General features: G+C 34.6%; 4 protein-coding genes across 4 annotated transcripts; 2 read left to right on the top strand and 2 right to left on the bottom strand.

Moving 5' to 3' along the window:
- Positions 1 to 158: 158 nt before the first annotated feature.
- Positions 159 to 1,406, top strand: LOC120624738. Its single transcript, XM_039891431.1, has 2 exons — positions 159 to 293; positions 563 to 1,406. Exons 1-2 carry the CDS (start codon positions 280 to 282, stop codon positions 1,098 to 1,100), a joined length of 552 nt encoding a protein of 183 aa, XP_039747365.1. The 5' UTR covers positions 159 to 279; the 3' UTR covers positions 1,101 to 1,406.
- Positions 1,407 to 2,095: 689 nt separating this feature from the next.
- Positions 2,096 to 4,360, bottom strand: LOC120624784 (neuferricin). The gene is made up of 4 exons (XM_039891517.1): positions 4,026 to 4,360; positions 3,172 to 3,315; positions 2,791 to 2,977; positions 2,096 to 2,358 (listed from the first exon to the last, which is right to left on the bottom strand). Exons 1-4 carry the CDS (start codon positions 4,297 to 4,299, stop codon positions 2,190 to 2,192), a joined length of 774 nt encoding a protein of 257 aa, XP_039747451.1. The 5' UTR covers positions 4,300 to 4,360; the 3' UTR covers positions 2,096 to 2,189.
- Positions 4,361 to 5,189: 829 nt separating this feature from the next.
- Positions 5,190 to 6,699, top strand: LOC120624421 (3-oxoacyl-[acyl-carrier-protein] synthase, mitochondrial). Its single transcript, XM_039890950.1, has one exon. The coding sequence runs from the start codon at positions 5,302 to 5,304 to the stop codon at positions 6,589 to 6,591; it is 1,290 nt and encodes a 429-aa protein (XP_039746884.1). The 5' UTR covers positions 5,190 to 5,301; the 3' UTR covers positions 6,592 to 6,699.
- On the bottom strand, positions 6,689 to 19,405 carry LOC120624420 (gametogenetin-binding protein 2-like). The gene is made up of 8 exons (XM_039890949.1): positions 19,220 to 19,405; positions 18,784 to 18,974; positions 16,092 to 16,235; positions 14,906 to 15,194; positions 11,185 to 11,409; positions 9,952 to 10,233; positions 8,793 to 9,230; positions 6,689 to 7,642 (listed from the first exon to the last, which is right to left on the bottom strand). Exons 1-8 carry the CDS (start codon positions 19,307 to 19,309, stop codon positions 7,448 to 7,450), a joined length of 1,854 nt encoding a protein of 617 aa, XP_039746883.1. The 5' UTR covers positions 19,310 to 19,405; the 3' UTR covers positions 6,689 to 7,447.
- Positions 19,406 to 19,670: the final 265 nt, after the last annotated feature.

Below are 19,670 nucleotides of genomic sequence, written 5' to 3'. Positions count from 1 at the left end.
AACAGACACTCAACATTAAGAGGACGAGGAACTTGGACTGGGAGAACATCATAGAGGGGATACTATATGATCATAGACCAGTAAAATAAATTGACATTGACATTCACCGCACAGACATTTCTCGATTTCAATTTATATTCTGTATTGAAATTAAAAAATGTCTGTGCGGCCGCAACGGTCCAGACTCCATATTAAATTCACGTTCGTTCGCACTTAGCAAATCAATGAAAATATTTATTGAGATATATTTAGTGATAGTAATAAACTAACGACAGAAATATGGAAGCCTCCAGGTTAGTTGCTACATTTCAGTTAATTTCGAAGAAATATGTGATCACAAAGGTGCAGGTTTAGAAGTTAAAACTATTCATGAATATTCTGCACAGCTCACTTTTTGTAATTTCAAACAAAAAATTACATTGTACAGACAATCTATTTAATTTTTTAATGCTTTTCGTTTCTGAAAATCGATTTTTATTAGTTAGTAATTGTGCAGTTTTTCGATCGATGTAATATTTTATTCAATATAACTTGCGAAGTTTAAGCGTCTACGATTTTTCAGATTAGATTCAGAATTACCACACAAAATGGCACATTTAGATATCATGGAAATTGGAGAAGCTAGCGTTCAAAACGTGGTAACTGAATCGAGTTCACGTTTATTGAGAAAAAGAAAGTCTATAGTCCCTGAGCCAAGCAAATCCACAAATCGCAGGGTCAGCATGAAACCGAGGAAACACAACTTGTCTGAAACTGCTAATCCCAAACAAATTGAGGCATTGTATCTCAATAAAAAAATCAAAACAATAACACAAACCTTAGAGACAATTTATGAAGAACCCAAGTCAAGTAGTACAGACTCTGAACCATTTATTGGGAATCGAAAAGTTAAAAGACTGTTGTCATTCCCAATAGGCAGCCATTATACTAAAGAAAAAATAAAGAAACGCAGAGCTAAAATCAAGAAGCTTCTGGGCAACAAATCATTTCTAAACAGAAAGAAAATACCTATGAATGTTTTTTTGAAAACTATTGAATGTTTGGAGTTAGATGAAGTGGTTCACTGTGAGAGTAAAACTGAGAATAATGTCTCAGTTTGACATAGTAATACTTTGTATTTGAGCCAGTAATCATTACAGTAGAGCCTTGGTAATTTGAACTATATGAAGTGTATGAAACAACATCTTATCATTTAGTGAAAGGTGGTGTTATTATAAATTGCAAATGGTTAATTTTCCTGAAATTGGTTTTAGTTTGAATTTCCATCAACACCTGAATAAATGAACCATTTATGAATCATGTATGAGAGGGAGGTGCTAATAGCAGTTCATATTACAGCTGTGTTAGACTGGGTATGGCTTTATTGAGGCTCTAATGTATTATATTTTACTCTTGCCTGTTCAGTATACTTGTTTATATTTTTTTATGAAGCATTTTACTATTTAATCATATTTTCAAACATCATAGTATTAATTGGTACTATAAATGTTTAAAAAGGTCATGCTTTTGTGTGCATGCCCAAAATAGGCCATGTTTTGGATTTACAAAACACATTCTTCACAGGTATGCAACTTAATTTTGAGGTACTTATATAAAGTGTATTCCAACAGCTCCATACAACTTGTAATGATGGGGGCACCTTTGACATTACTTTCATTTTTTTACATGTGAACTGTGTACTAAGAAGTAGGGAGTTGATCTCATATTTGTTCTGGCATAGTGTACATGTGAAAATATCTACTGTCTAAGGTGTACAATCTATGATAGAATTGTTATTTACAGGATATTTAATCAATAGAAGTAAAATAGGAGGACAATGTAGAATCAGTTTGATAATAATTATAACTTTATAAAACATAATAAACTTTTCTTATTATACAAATTGTATCTTTTACTCCGGGTTATTCCAAGAATAGACAATGATATTATATTAAACAATTTATTTTTCTGGAATGAGGTAAATTAAATATTGTACTTATTAAATAAAAAAATAATACTTAATTGGTAAGAATTTCACAACAATCTTATATATATAAAAAAACAATAACAACTAATTGCTGACCCTTTTTCTTGCTATTATAATATAAAACTTAATGAATTTTTTAATAATTAAGCTGTTTTTATTTCTTACATAAGATTTTTATCTGTCAACAATAATAATTATGTTATCTTATTAAATCATCAATTAATTAATTATCACTGATGAAACATTCCGTAGATGTTCTAGGACATCCTTTATACTCTTTGAGCTGACTTGAATTTATTTTATCTAGATTCACACAAACGCATAGAGGTTTCTTTTGTCCTGGTGTATACATTTGACGTGGTACTCCCAACCATTCCCGCACTACACCTCCACTGGAAAATAAGTTACCATACATACCATTATAGTTTTTCAGCGATTGTGCTCATCCCTTAAATTTAACTAAATTTTACAAGTACTAAACAGGTAATGAGCTTACAAGTATTTGATAATTTGGTAATGCACAGTTAATAAGCATCTTTATACATTTTGTATAGATCCACGGAAACATCCCTTATTGCACTACCTATTCAGATTACTGATAATAACATAGGAGAATTTGATGCATCTATAGATTGAAGAAAAGTAAAAGGGTAAAATAACTAAAGCAGAAGTTACAATATACAGGCCAATGTACATAAATTGGAGAAAAATATAATTTGATTTAAAATTGGATCCATTAAACAGATTATTACAGATTAAACAGATATTCAGATTATATCTCATCATAGCAACCTTCACAAATAGAAATAAGTAATTTAATTTACCTTGACTTGGTACACCAAACTCTAGATCCATCCTCTTCGCTCCATGAAATATTGCATGGTGGATACAGTTGGTCCTGCTTTTTTGCTTCTTCTTTTTCTATTCTACACCTCTTAACTTTTTGTTTCAGCTCACTCATGTACATGGTTTCTTCACCATTTTTGTCATAATACCTATCAGCTAACAAACCTATGAAAAGATTATTTTAGAACTTGCCTTTCTCATTCAAGTTAATCTAGAATACCTATTTAAATTATGTAATAAAAGGCATATTGTTCAAGCAAAACAAATTAAGATTTAAAATCTATGTGCATTAAAAAATAAATTAATGACTGCAATAACCAAAAGGCACCAATCATTATTGTATATATTAAAGAACTTACCAACATAGGTATATTTTTGTTTAAACGTCTGCCTCCAATCCAATATTGATAAGAGATCACTGCAAGGAAGATCTAGTACATTGTCCTTGTTACTGCTTTCATCTTTAAAATTGCCAGTGACCAGAGCTCTTGTACCATCCTTTCCTGAAATATAACATCATTCTAATATTCTTTGTGAAGTCATATTTTTATTCTCTGTCTTTTAATGTAGGTAAACAATCTTTGCATTACTTCTTAGTGTAAAGTTTATTTCAAATTGTTAAGAAAATAATCAACAAACGCTTATATAAAGAAAGTATCTGCTTATTTAGTAGATTGTTAGTTTTATTATGTTTTATTTATTTTATCACACTTGTTTCTTGTTAAAAGGCATTCACTATAACAATAACTAGTAAAAAGCTGGAGAGAAATTAGAAAAAAATATATTGATGCTGATATCCACTTAAATTAGTGAAGTACAAAATGAATAATCAAATGGTATATCAATGATAAATACAATGTTGTCCTATTGAACTGTAAGTGAAAATACACATCACTTGAATAAACAGATTAAAATGGTTTCTTATACATTTAAAATAACTAGAATTGCAATTAGTACAAACTTGTAAGTAATAACATTCTACTCGGAATAGCCAGGCTGATCCTTTGCACAAAAATAAACCAGTAATGGTACCAGACGAAGCAAAAGCAATTATAGGAAAATGTGATAAAACAACTCTAGAAATGGGGGTTTATCAATCTTGCGAGATTCTTTTTTAAATTATATTACGGAATTTCTAAAATGGAGAACACATCCCATTTACATTAAAAAAGTATGTCAAGTGAAAGTTACTTATAGCCAGCTAATAGCTCACCAATAAAATAATGATATGAAGATCCTTTTTTGTAATGTTGACTACCCACAGTTACATCAAAAACGTTTCCAATTACGGCCAAATAAAGTTTCTCTTGCTGAATTCCATTATATGTGGATAACTCTGCTAAAGAAAATATTTTCTTGGTTGGAACTACAGTGTTATTTGAGCTTTTTGGAAATATGCTTTGTTGATAAAATATTGCCACAATAACTATTGCTATAGTAAGCACAGGATATTTTAAACTCGTTATCAAACTTGATATCACAGACATTTTATGTACCTACTTAAATTAATAAAATAAAAGTTCTACTTTTTGAAAGTCCTACCGTCAACATTCGAATGTTTTTTTTTTGAGGTAGGTAGTATGGAGGGTAGAGGTAAGGAGAGTCATCTGTGTATATGAAAAAGTGTCGTCAAAATGTATTAAATTAGGATGGCGCCACATTTGCATCAGGGTAACTCTTAAAAGAAGCGCCAAATATAAATATTGTTAGAGTAGGCTTGAAAAATAAAAAACAAGGAAGTATGGAGATACAAGGAAGTAAGGTTATATTTACCACAATATTTTGTACAACGTAAGTTGTTGAAATTCTCAATAATTAACTACTTTAGTCGATAATGACATTAAATTTTTTAACTCGGCATACTTCAATTCATCTACGATTGCTACATTCATACCATACCCTGTGCATCCACCAGCGCCATTGTGGAGGATTTTTGAACTGTTATTTAGCGCAACAACTGGACACTTTTTCAACTTTTCTCCCATATAAGATGACTCTCCTTACCTCTACCCTCCATACCTCCATAGTAGGTAGGTACAAAGTTATTCTTATTTTTCTTTATTCTTCCCCGTAGGGAAAAAGCAAAGGTATATCACCGTATAGCCAAATCTTTTCAAAGAAAATAGTGCTGTGACAAAAAGAGATGAGATTGATTCATGTCAGAATGGATTCCATTATCTTTTTTGCAAGTAAGTTAAATCACTGAAACATCACTGATGTCATTTAGTGATTTATGTTTTCATCACTAAATGCTCCAGAACTACCAATCCTTTTACGAGTCGAGTTAAGGTGAACTATTGTATTTCTAATAATACATAATCCTGTAGTCACTTACCTCTTTTACAAGTGAAAATAACCATTAAAAGTCCTAAGTATGTTATTTGTCATTCAACCATTCTACTCTGTGATATCAAGTTTTGTTTACTTTTTGTGTGCCACTGGTCAGTCTGACTGTAATGTGATTTTGCAGAACATTATTCTATTTTAATATGAATTCACTCAAACATTTACGTAAATTCACAAAAGTTCCACATAGAAGAAGAGTTGTAGTTACAGGCTTAGGTGTAGTCTCACCGCTTGGAAGGGGAACAGAACTGGCATGGAAGAATCTTCTGAAGGGACATTGTGGTATAGTAGCACTCAAAGATGAGGAATATTCCAAATTACCGAGTAGAATAGCAGGAATTATACCCATTGAGTCCGACACTGAAATAGCGAAGGCATTATCCAAATCAAATTTAAAATTAATGGCGCCAGCAACTTGTTTAGCACTCCTTGCAACATCAGAAGCATTGGAGGATGCAAATTGGTTTCCAGATTCTGATGATGAAAGAGAGGTCACGGGAGTGACTCTTGGTATGGGAATGATAGACTTGAAGGATGTATGTGATACAAATAATGCTTTAAAAATAGGATATAACAAAGTGAGCCCATTTTTCGTACCAAGGATATTGCCGAACATGGCAGCAGGACATATAAGTATAAAATACGGTTTTCGCGGACCCAATCATGCTGTTTCAACAGCATGTGCGACTGGGGCCCACTCTATCGGCGATGCCTTCAGGTTTATCAGAAATGGTGATGCTGATGTCATGGTCAGTGGTGGTGCTGAAGCTTGTATAAGTCCTTTGGCTATAGCTGGATTTTGTCGACTCAGAGCCTTGAGTACTTCATTTAATGATGAACCTATGAAGGCATCTAGACCTTTTGACAAACTTAGAGATGGGTTTGTAATGGGTGAAGGAGCTGCTGTTTTAGTTTTAGAAGAATACGAACATGCATTAAGTAGAAATGCAAAAATGTATGCTGAAATATTAGGATATGGTCTATCAGGTGATGCTGCTCACATTACCACTCCAAGAGAAGATGGCAGTGGAGCCATTTTGTCAATGAATAGAGCATTGCAAGATGGTCTTATAGATTCAAACAACATCTCATACATAAATGCTCATGCCACCTCTACACCAGTGGGGGATGGTATTGAATCTACAGCTATTAGGAAACTCTTCAAAGAAAATATTAAAGAAATTATGGTATCTTCTACAAAAGGGGCTCATGGGCATTTATTAGGTGCAGCTGGTAATTTAGAAGCTGTGTTTACAATACTAGCGTGTCACCATGGAATAGTACCTCCTACATTGAATTTAGATGAACCTATTGACAATTTAAATTATGTTGCTAAGCAACTACGAGAGTGGCACAAAGAAAGGAGAATAGCATTAAAAAATTCTTTTGGATTTGGTGGTACAAATGCAACACTTTGTATATCTAGTATTTAATTATAAGATTATCGTTGCTCTCAGCTCTAATATAAGGAAATATTTCCAGAGGTTAAGTCTACAAGCAAAGTGTATATATCATGAAATAAAAACATACTTTAGACTTGATAGTATATTTAAAACTGAGTTACAAATGTTTTCAGATTTTATAACAATGGCAATATAGCCATAGTAACTCCTAACAATTTGCTGATATAGCATTTTCATAAGGAGCAAAAATAATCTATTGTGTACCACATAAGACTGAGTCACATAAAGCATGAAAATAAAATGATTTGATCAAAAATGCTACTATATTTCATTACAAAGCCTTTTAATATTTTTTAATAGTAAATATTAAATGCTGGTTATTCATTCCAGTCGATTATAATTTCATAATATCATAAATAGTTGGAATCATTCAAACATGCACTTTATTTTAACTTATAATTATTACAGAATATAAACTGTTACAATATATCAAATACATATCCTATAAGCACCTTTTCCTTTTTCAAATTCAATTTAACATTTGTACGTCAAAATTTTAATATTTCATTGAACTTAATTTATTTTATCTCAGAAGTATGATTTTTATTGGAAATTTTATTGACATTATTTAAAAAAGATTCTTGGAATATCAATTTAGTCCCTATATTGTTATTTGTAACTTAAGTCCACTAATATTGGTACCTTGTTTCTTGCAAGGAAAGCAGTTTTGCTCTATAACATGCATCTAGCATTGTGAATATGCAAGAAAATTAATAATTATATGACAATTAAATCTTAAATTATTGCATTGTAATGTATTTTTTAAAGTTTTGTTCGCTACTGGTTTCGTGTGTGCAGTTTGAATGTTACAGTATTTTGACACTGGTTATGCAGAATTTTTCCCTTGCTTCTTTGGGACTGGCTGTGTTTGGGGATTCACACATAACTGAGCAAATTTCTGCCGAAGGTTCTGTCTAAGCTCTTGCCTTTTCTCTGTTATGTTTATTCTTGATTTGAACTCCAATACTTCTTCAAGGGGAATATAACTGGTATCTTGCTCTTCATCTGATGAACATGTGTCCTGCAAGTAAATTTAAATATTTAGTATTACCCGCCTCGTTGGTCAAGTGCTTAGCTTGTTCAACTACAGATAAAGCAGTCCTGGGTTTGAATCCCGGGTTGGACCAAGTAATAGTAAGTGTGTGTTAGTAAATTTGCGGTGTCAACCCCCCTGCCTATTGGAGCAGCATAGTGGGTTTTTGCCCATAAACCGTCTGTCCTACGAGGCGTCGCCTGTGCCCTGCCATGAGATATTAATAGGCTGTGGATGATCATGATAAGGACTAGCCATGTGTGAATCGATTCAGCCACATTTTAGGTGTTTAAACATTAATCATAACACGAAAACATAATTTGTGTGGTAAATGAAGCAAGCACATGGTCACTAGTCTCTTGTATTAACTGTTATTATTATATTAGGATGTTCCGATTTTTATGGAATTCTGTTCAAAATTTTAATTTTATTTGATTAGGACAAGCAATAAGGAATTTGAAGTTTGATTGGATTTTTGTAAGTCATATTTACGTTGCTTCTTATTACGTTTACGCTGTCAAATACTTCACGAGATGGTTAAGATTCCTAAAGGTGGGTACTGACCAACGTTACGAGGTGCGAATGTTTCGCATCGAGCGTGTACGCTGAGTTTTAAAATCGGCGTAACATGCTCGTCAAAACTCGTGCTCCGCTTTCGCCGTTGGCCGACAGCGATGACGCGTTAGTATCTTTGATTCTACTTAATTATTGTTTCATCCAAATTAAGAAGAAGAATTAAAAAGAAAAAATATTCCAAGCGTCATCTTTCTTGAGTTTGTTATAATGCTTTGGATGAGCTGGGTTCCGCAACACTTCCTCTTCTCTGTATTTTCCCATAAAATACAGAGTTTTTTCTTTGTGCCACTCCATGGTTTAAGAAATAAATACGAGCGGAACGACGTGTGATTACTCGCGTCGCGCGTGCGCTCGGGACGACATGCAATAGCGTACTGACCGGACCGCGTAACACTCAAAGGATTCGCCAAAAAACCGACTGCCGGGTGGAGCCGCGCAGCTCGTTGCTAGCTTTGAGTGCTACCATTCCCAAGGATTAAAAGTTCCTAAGAAAAAGTCGCGCCGCTTTTCTTAATTTTAAACCTTTTATTTGCAACATCAATCAATGCAATCACATACTCACCAGCATTTCTTGCAGTGAAAGTGTGAAACCAGTGCATGTTATCTTATCGTTTTTATTATCCGAACAGTCCCCTCTCTCATGATTACAGAATCCTTCGGAACAAGCGACTTCGGAACCTTCCGGAGAGCTCATTAGAGAGGATGAGCCAGACAAAGTCTCACAGCATCCACCGTTATTTCCGGACGAGTAGCCGCAGTCGTGCTGTTCGTTTGGAGAGAGGTTCCCGTTTTTGGTTTGCTGCTTTCCCAATTTCTTAGGTGAACAGTGTTTTGTGTAATCCTCCTGACACGAGTGGCAACTGTCGCTTGACTGCAGCAACGTCCCTTCGTAGCACTGGTTGTATTCGCGTGGCGATAGCAAGTCGGTTGGCGTGTCTCGTTCTTCCATTAAACATTCCTCACATTGGCACTTTTCTTCGGGTTCCTCAGAGTCTGCTTCCTGTATGGGAAAAAATATAGCAAAAATTAGAAGTTGTGCAGTGTTGTGATGATAGATCAGAATACAGTTGTCGCTTGTGGCGTGCATTTCATACATTCGTAAAAGCACTGCCTACTCTAATTTCTTGATAAAACTTGTATAGTAGGAGGATTTTCGAACGTCCACTGATTGTTTATTGTTTAATGTTATTAGGTACACAAAACAGGTAATAACTAAAAGTAGATCTAAATATAAGTAATAACAAGTTTTGTTCTAAGCTACAACCCAAAGTATGTGTACACACACAACTTGGAATTAAATTAAACAGAAAGTAAAGATAAAATTAAAGTTAATTAAAATTAAAAAAGAAACACTTAAAAAATAATATATATACGATTTCCCTAAAGATTATGTGGAATAGTGCTTAATAATTTGATTTTTAAAAATATTTATCCTCTTGTTAAAAATGTCAATATTACGATTACTTGATACTAAATCATTATAAAGGCGGCACATGCGAACGATGGGATTGTAAAAGGAAGTATTGTTCTTTTAGACACTTAGGGCAAATGGTTTAAAATATTTTAATCTGGTATTAACGCGAGTATTTATAGTAATGAGCGAGAGCAAGACGGAAGAATCAATTTGGGAGTTAATGAGCTTAAATAAGAAGATCGAAATAAGAAGATTGAAAGTATTTTCGATTGTCAAATCCAGGACTGACTGGAGAGCAATATCTCACCTTGCATTTTCCTTCGCCCGCCTGTCGCTCCTTCTTCTTACGCCGTTTGAGTTTTTTCTGTTCTTTCCTCTGCTGCCGTGTGACTTCCTCCTGAGTTATTTCGTCGTACAACAGCTGGAGCTTGGAAACGCCGCTCTTCATCTCGACCGCGGTCTCGAACTTGCGGTATAACGCCTCCACCGCGACCGCGGCGAGTGTTTGACACGTGCCTTCCTCCTCGCGCAGTCGCAGCGATATGCGTTGCAGGCGCTCGTAGATGCATATCCCGAGGCATATCAACACCTAAAACATTTTTTTTAAATTCCACTACAAGTTAGTGTCCTCGACTCCAATCTCACCTGATGGTAAGTGATGATGCAGTCTAAGATGGTATCGGGCTAACCTGTCTAGGTAGTGTGGCAGTTATATTAAACCCATACCCCTAATCGGTTTGTACGCGGCATCGTACCGGAACGCTACATCGCTTAACGACACGTCTTTGTCGGTAGGGTTGTTACTAGCCACGACTGACGGCCTCCACCAGACAAGACACGTCAAGTCGTCAAACTTGACGTGTCTTGATATCTTCTCATCACATTCATTAATATCCTACCATACTACTACCAGTCTCTCAAGTTACTTGATACTCTGGCACTACCATATCTGTTGTAGGGCATGTAATGAATCCGTAGCCTACGGGGCACTAGTTCTTTGTTTTTCAAGCATTCATTAGGTCAGATACTCATTATTATTTTTAATTTAGTTACCTTATAACTTTGAAAGATAAAAGGCAACAAAATGTATTTATTTTTTTCTTAGCTTTCCAACAAACAGTACTATTACACATAAGATTAATGTAGTTTTTTTTTTATCTCATATACAAATGAATTTTGCACAACCTAGTTTGCCATAAACGATAACATTAACCACTTATTGCTTAGGGATAAACTACCAAGCGAAAATTACACAACAAAATAAAATAAAAATCAAAACAAAAACTTTAAGAGATGTTATAATACTTATTTTGCCATAATTACTAAAGAATTGATAAGTGATAGATGTCTACTGTTGGAAATAGTTCCTTGGTGTGTCAGACAATTTCTAATCTACTAGGTGGGGGGGTCTACCAGTTGCTTTTTCCGGGGCAAAGTTTTCAACTGCAGCTCGAGCACAAAAGTTCCCTCGCATTGACACTGTAGCTTCACAAGTCCCTGATGTTAACACACTAAAGTAATTGTGTGAATTAAAGCTCACCTCTTCCTGTGCAATTTCTAAAGTTTTGGCGTGTCTTTCGCGATGGTTCCCAAGCAATTCCGGCTCCGCCCTGGCTATAAGGTGTGCGATATAGTCCGTTTTGGCTTGTAAATGTAGGTGCTTATCTAGCAAACAACGTTTGATACCGCCGTATAACGCACCGACGTAACCTTTCTCCTTCTGCGGCTCTTTCTCTTCAACCAATAACTGATATGCTCTCAATACCTGGTAACAATAATTAAGTAAATAAGTATCAAGCGCCTAGTTAATTTAGTTGTTGGTCTGAACAGGCCCACGAAATGTAAAGTTGAATTTGGTCGAAACTAAAATTATAGTCTGGTATTGGCATTTATTGCGCTTAAGTAATTAAAATATCACTTGCTTTAAGAGTGAAGGAAACCATCGTGAGGAAACCTGCATGCCTGAGAGTTCTACATTATGTTCTCAAAGGTGTGAGGAGTCCACCAATCCTCAAATAGTGCCTGATTAAGCAAGCGCGGGGCCCGTAGCAAATCCTTTGAAAGAGCCCTTGATCTGTTAATACAATTCAATACTCAATACGTATTTGCTGTCTATTTTGTGGGTAATTAATAGCGTTGTAAATCGCTAATTACTATAGGCGATGTCTGCGTGTGCGTTTCTGTCAGTCAGAGATGAGCGGTAATGTGCGTGCCGCAGCAATTGCTACTCTTGCTACGTGGTTAACATGGACCCGTGCCATGCAGTGGGCCAGTAACGGGGTTATGTGATGCCTTTGGGTGCCTTATCATGAAATTCGGAGCAACGTGGAGTTAGCAAATCGTCTATCGTGTCGTGTTTTCGAAAACTGTTAAACCGGATTTTATTTTGTTAATTGGATGTTTTATTTCTGGCGTTACTTCGTCTACTATCATAAGCTTGGAGGCAATGTTTCTAATGTCTCTCTACAATGGGGCCTGCGCCCATCTATGGGACCATTAATAGACTGTTGTTGAAAATGATTTGCGGCACGATAGCACATACGTTAAGATCCGTTAAGGCCGTCTAATGAGTCAATGACCTTCAGCTTATCGCATCACTATCCGTGTCTTTTGTTGTCTAGACAACACTCACGTGGCGAAACATTTCATTTAATGAACCTGCGTTCTTGAATTGCGGCCCAAAATTAATACTCCATTAGTAGTGCGTTACCTTTCGTACGTCTTCATTGTCGACATAGATGTCGATTTTGGATTAGCTTGATCAATCAATCAAATTTTATTTAGAAAAATATATTACAAATACAGATCTTCATAATATATTGAGTTACATTCATATATTATGAAAATTAAGCTTAATTTGCTATACTCTGCGAACAGCAGGAGAATCTGTATGGTTTAATTTATAATTTCTTCAATCCGTATAATCCACACCAAACAGATCCTTGGCAATATAATCCGTATAATGGTGTGGAAGCGGTTAATGAAAAGTCACTCAACATTGCTTTAACAAGCGTCTTTAAATGGCGTCTTATTCTTCCTGGCAAAGTATTCATTTTCTAAGCGAGCGAAACCGCAAGTAAAACCTAGTTCAATAATAAATTAAAAAAAGTGTAAAATAATTTAACGCGGACGAAGCCTCGGCCACAGCTTGTAGATTATATTTTGTCATATCAAGGTTGGTATTCGTGAATTTGCGATAGAGGCCGTTGTTATCAAAATGATAAATAAATAACTCACTAAATAAAATGCCCATGGAATATAGACGTTTTAAATAAGATCAAAAGGTGACATTTACATAAATTACGTGTATTCTAATTATGCAACGCCATTATAACAAATCCAGTTATGAGCAGAAATTATGAGGTGGTATGCTAGTAACAGACTGATAACACCGAACTTTACCCCAAAAAAAAAAGCAATAACAGAAACACCAAATTCAGAGCTGTTGTCTAGATCCCACGGAGTTCTTTCATTCTTGCCTTGAAGATCATCATCATATCAACCTTTGAAGGTACTGAAAGATATTATAATAAGAATTGAAATATGTATGCCTTTGTTATTTTGGAACCCTCACGCGACGCTGAACATGTTATACAAATCCAAACTTGATATATTGTGTGCCCCGTAGAGTAAGCGTAGGTAGGAGGCAGAAATATATCCACTACCAAGGTATAAAATTTACTTGAGCATGTGATTGAGCCCGCCAGCGGACGCCATGTGATCAGATGTATAGATACAGAATATGGAGGGTAGAGGTAAGGAGAGTCATCTTATATGGGAGAAAAGTTGAAAAAGTGTCCAGTGTATGCGCTAAATAACAGTTCAAAAATCCTCCACAATGGCGCTGGTGGATGCACAGGGTATGGTATGAATGTAGCAATCGTAGATGAATTGAAGTATGCCGAGTTAAAAAATTTAATGTCATTATCGACTAAAGTAGTTAATTATTGAAAATTTCAACAACTTTGTACAAAATATTTTGGTAAATATAACCTTACTTCCTTGTATCTCCATACTTCCTTGTTTATTTTTCAAGCCTACTCTAACAATATTTATATTTGGCGCTTCTTTTAAGAGTTACCCTGATGCAAATGTGGCGCCATCCTAATTTAATACATTTTGACGACACTTTTTCATATACACAGATGACTCTCCTTACCTCTACCCTCCATAATGCAGAAGTAACTATTAATCGGATCACATAGCATCCGCTGGGCATACAATATATCAAGGTTGGATTTGTAGATAGATGGATTCGTAGAGGGACTGTATAGATGTTGTTATACTATGTGCAGTATACACGTAGTCGCTTCAGGAGCGAACCTGCATGTGTCATCTACCATAAGTCAAGATGGGTATCCACTGGCAAAACTGATCTCTTGGGGATAAATATTGGATAGAAGTAGGCGATACTTAGCGGATTTCCATGGTATACAATGGAAATTAAGCTTCATTTGCTATACTCCGCGAAAAGCATGAGAATGTAATACGGTGTAATTCAATCTACCAATTCAATTTCATTATTTCTTTATTCATGTAGGCCTATCACAGGCACTTATGAAGCGTTCATACATATATGTTTACATAATTGTAAGGGGATGGTGATAACTTCGTTCGCCAACTTAGACCCAAAACTACAAGGGTTCCAAACGCGCCCTGTTCTAAGAAGAGCCCACAACAAACTTAGCCAGGTAATTTTTTTTTTTTTTTGTTATCACCGACTTATAGTAAATAATTATGCTATGAAGTTAGAGCAATTCACACCGGAACTTTTTTTATCGTTTAAGTCTCGTCTTTATGCTCCACAGATCTTCGGCAATGCACTCTTACACTCTGTGAATGTGTAATTAGAGTACATTTTTGGAGATCTGTTTTGTTGGAGTATAAAGATTGAATCCATACAGATTCTCATGCTTTTCGCGGAGAATAGAAAATTAAGGAGAATAGCAAAATAAACAAAATTTTCATTGATCTCCACCTATCGATACAATTATTGGTAGTCTAGATCCCCATTGAACAGACCTACTCCCATCGTAAGCCATCCAATGATTGATGCAACCTTAATCGAGCCTGGTTGCTTCTGCTATATCTCATAAATGAGTGAAGTATCAAGATAGCTGAGAGTGGGAAGCGGAATTCTCTATGCTACTATTACCATCTTCTGCGATTACAAACCCGTCTATCCAACATAATGATTTTGGGCCTTTGGAAGAGGTCCAGCAGTGCGCTGTTACAGACTATTGATGAAACAAGATGTTTACCTTTGTCTTGCAATCCGCACAAAATCTGTGTTTCCTTAGATAGTTGTGAAGGGTGTCGTGCAGGGTGTTGAAGTGGACTAAGGTGACGTGTTCCCGGGCCGAGGCCCTCATCGCATCCCAAGCCGCTCTCCAGGCAGCCCTGCCACCCCAGCCCCATGCGCCCCATCCCCACCCACAGGTCGAAGTTGCACCCCATCCCCTCGCTGTGCCAGCTTCAAGTGAATGTAATGTGCAACGCTGTGATTTCTTCCACCTCGGTTGACTGAGAATAAGGCATTCAATGCCAGTACTGAAAAAAAATAGACAGTGAAAGTATGCAACAGAAATAAATATAAAAATAATTATGGGTACGATGTTTTCCTTCACTCGTTTAAAGCCTGTTTTTATTTGAATTGCTTAAATTGAAACTTAACTTCCGAGGCTCGAAATTGCTCTACATGAAAGGAAAGCCGAAGCTTTACGCACTAGGCTATCACCGCTTATCGCTTAGGTAATTTTTTCTATTTCTTAGTAGAAAAGTCACATACATTTATTCATAATATTATGATCAACTGAGCAACGACAGTTACTTTCTACAATTTAAATGGAAGTGCAGCATTATGTACACATCAGTAATTCAACTAAGAAATGTGGGTGATCCACATTTTCTTATAATATTTCTATTGCATACAAGCAACCTGAGCTTATTGATTGATCAATATAATGTATTTTAGGTATATTTAAATAATACAATTTTAAAATGCATCATTTTTTGATGCATTTTAAATATATTATAAAAGCAGTATACGTAAATATCATCTGTAGTCATCATTAAGAAAACATTTTCAATTAAATAAAGTAAAGATTGTTCAGTGTTTGAGCCTAACATAGATAACATATCATCAATAGCCTTTAGCTGTCTGGATAAAAGGCCTCTCCCAACCAGAGCGTTTGCTCATCATCACAAGTAGCACTGAGGATTCTGGTACCATTAGGTATCATATAATAAAAAACAAATGTTATTATGAATCCGGCAAGAACTTTGTTTTCCTGATGTAAAATGTATCTGAGGAAATCTGAAGGCGCCATGCTGTGGTTGAGCCGTACATAGATAACAAAAAAAAAAAATGAAATATGGATTCATGACCATGGAGAAACATATGTGCAAGGATAGCAACCCTGCACATGATAATTTTATAAATCTTACCTGTGACCATTTAACAAAGTAGCTAGTGACTGTGAATGTATGATTTTATCTTCTCTGATTGTCATAATTTCATCTGTGTTCATAATAAGTGGATCTAAAGTTGGGTGTCCTGATTTGCATAACTGGTAAAACAGTCTTTCAACACTGAAAATAATTTACAAGCTTAGAATTAAGCATTCAAGGTACATTTTACTCCCATTGATAATGGTAGAAATTATGTGGTAGAGATTATGTCTAACACCTTATGGTGTTAGACATAATCCATGCCATCACATGCCACACGTACAGTGCACAAAGTCAGGTATTGCCTTTTAACCCATAACATACCAATAACCCATACCAATGTGAATATAGAAAATAGAATATAGTTAATTTGGACTGCTAAAAGCCTCATGATGACCAAGAAAAGTGCAGTGTTTTTTATAAGTTGAGGCCCCGGGTTCAAACACAACCGTAGGCTTTTTGGAAATTTATGATTTCCGAATTTTCTCTGGTCTGGTCCGGTGGGAGGCAGCGGCTAGTTACAAACCCTACTAACAAAATTTCCCCAGAAATATTAAGCGTTCCAGTACCGTGCCACATCAAAACCCAAACAAGTAGCTACCTGACCAGCCGCCATCTTAGACCATATTATTAATATTAGCGTGGTGTTATTAATGTATCATTACTCATATTAACAAGTATTGCATTATGTCTCAACCCACATTCAAAGTTTGCCCTGTGAATAAGGTGTGGACTTTTATCTGTAATATTTATATCTGAAAAACCATTGATATACCTTGCTGATAAAGATTATTCATTTAGCAAATAATATAAGATAACTTTAAAAGAAACAACAGAAACATTAATTTTTTGCAACCAATGCAGTCACAATAATTGTTTAAAACTGAAAGATCCCGGTGTATAAATGATCACTATTGAATATATTAAAAATCAACATTCTATAACAAATTAGGTTTAAAATACAATCACTCAAAGGTAGTGTAGAGACTTTCAATTAATATATCGTTTAAAAACAATATTACTTGAATGGTATACTGATTGCTTTCTGAAGTCAAAAAAAGAAGTTTGATTTGAAATTAAATGATGACTATAAATCTATCTACATTTATCCAACTAGATAACCAAGCAGTTCCCTTATTTTTAATTGCTGAGATAATAAGCTAATTGACAATTTGGGTTGAACCTTTAATATTGACAAAACATAGAAAAGTACAACCTAAAGATCCCTCTGTCTGCCACTGTGCTATTTTAATACCTCTATTGGGTTTCATTTTGAGAACACAGTATATAATTTATTTTCAAAGTATATAAATATAATTATATATATACCCCAAAGAAGCTAAGCAACTTTTTAGCAGGGTATTCCCAAACACTGGTTGCTTGCTGTATATGAATAGTAGCAATCACAATTGATTGGTAACCATCAACTAGACACTTAAGAATTCAGGGCCTGCATAGCAGCTTATCAAAGAAGATATAAATACAGTTACTATGAAGTCTTAAATGAAAGCAGAGATTTTATTTATTTATTTGTTATGAATATATTAGACATCCATCTAGCCAATTATGATGTACAACAATATATTAAAATGATAAGTAAATTCTTCTATCCTTCTATCCAATCTAAAATATAAGTGATAACAATATTATGAACAAGTCAATTACAATATCATGTTTAACTAATATCATCTTTTTAAGAACCCCTACCCTTAATTAGTTGATAAGCAGCATCATACTAGACCTAGCAGAACACAGAACATTTTTTTTAACACTGTCACTAGAGTTAGTATCAAACCATAGCTGAAGTATTAATTTCATGATTAATCAAGCCATGATGTGAACCCGGACCCAGTAAAAAAGCTAGAGGATTTGTGTCCATGTTCAAATCATTTCATTACAATAGTGTTAACCTCTCATGTCCCATCGCATATTGCAGGTGAATGTGTGATTAACTTATAGCATTACTCTATGCCTCAGAGAACATTAAACTAATCCAGATTTCCAAGTATGCAGGGCAAATAATATATGTCAAAAAACACATTGCAGGATCAGACAAATAAGGTTGGTATGATAATCACTAACATTTCATAATAATTATTATGTTCAAAGAATTGCCATACATATCCTAAGCCTGTCCGTTTCTAACTCATTTATTAAGAGCTTTTTTGCAATTAAACTGATCAAAGAGTGACCAAAAATTTGATGTTCACTGAATACAAAATAACTCAATTATCACTTGATAGGAAACATAGATAGATAATTAACACATTTAGCTAACTACTTAATACATAGTAACCCTACTGACCATCTTATCAATCCCACAATACACCTGACTTGTGGGAGAAGGATAAGAGGAGGCCTAGAAGTAAGCAATAGGTAGGCTGTTGATGGGGCTTGAAGAATCCAGTAAAGCATAACATGTATGGCTATATTTTAATACTTTTTAACAAACATCAAGACACAAATAATAATGATATTATATAAATATTAAATGAAATAATCTTTGTAATTTGAAGAACTATCAAAGATCATATAAATAGATGTCTGCGTGTGTGAATGTGTAACAATTAATCAACAGCTAATGAATAATCGAGGAAAACTATTCTTCATAATTGGAATTCCAAACACAACCTATAAAATGACAGTAGGTATTTTAAAATGTAATGTTTAGGTAGAAATAAATTATTACCTTCTTCGGCAGCCGACGCAAGGAATGCTTTGATTTAAAACGTTAAATATATCAGTGGCGTCGACCCTTAGGGCTGACTTTAATTCGTCTGTCGTAAGGATTCTGTACTTGCGCATGAACTCTTCATATTCACGACCTTTAACTTGAGGGTTGTCACAAATAAGGCCCATTGTATTTAGATCCATAATCATCTAAAAGAGTAGTCAATTAAAAAGATTAAACAAAGAAATTTTCCACAAAATAAGGTCAACTCTAAGACGTCACATCGAGTTTAGGAAATCGATTAAATATAACCAAACTAGTCACAGCCATGCAGATCATCTTTAATATCAAGCATTCTAAAGGTCTAAAGGCTTCTTAAAGCACATGATGATAAAATTCCTAACTTTTCAAGTAATCTACGTTTGAGGTAATGTCAAGGAGCAACAGAACTTACAGTTAGATTTTCGTAAATAGTAAGTGGTAATTGCCGACGTTTAATAACGGGCTCCTTTTCGCAATTGTATATATCGACCAATTTTGCCATTTTTTACGATTAATCACATAAAATTGCCGACAAAATACACAAATATAACAAAATGACGGCTGATGACGGCCAACTTTTACGAAATACACGTCGAGTTGCAAAGATAATTAAATTAATACAGAGTATAAATAATCGGTAGATAACAGTAAGTACCGTTAAATTGGTTTATTTTGTTTATTTAATTATGAAGTTATGAAAATATAATACGCATTTTACAACAAATATCACAATTATTTATTAGATGAAAGGCAACCGCACAATAATTGAAAATATATATATATATATATAAAAAGAAGAAACCATTGTCTAAAATTATAGTGAAAATAATATTTATTTATAAATTTAAATCAACAAAATATTA

This window comes from Pararge aegeria, chromosome 6 (assembly GCF_905163445.1).
Source record: "Pararge aegeria chromosome 6, ilParAegt1.1, whole genome shotgun sequence".
In the NCBI taxonomy this organism is placed as follows: domain Eukaryota; kingdom Metazoa; phylum Arthropoda; class Insecta; order Lepidoptera; family Nymphalidae; genus Pararge; species Pararge aegeria.
Note: the sequence above shows the minus strand (reverse complement) of the source record. Positions and strands in the feature narration are given on the sequence as shown.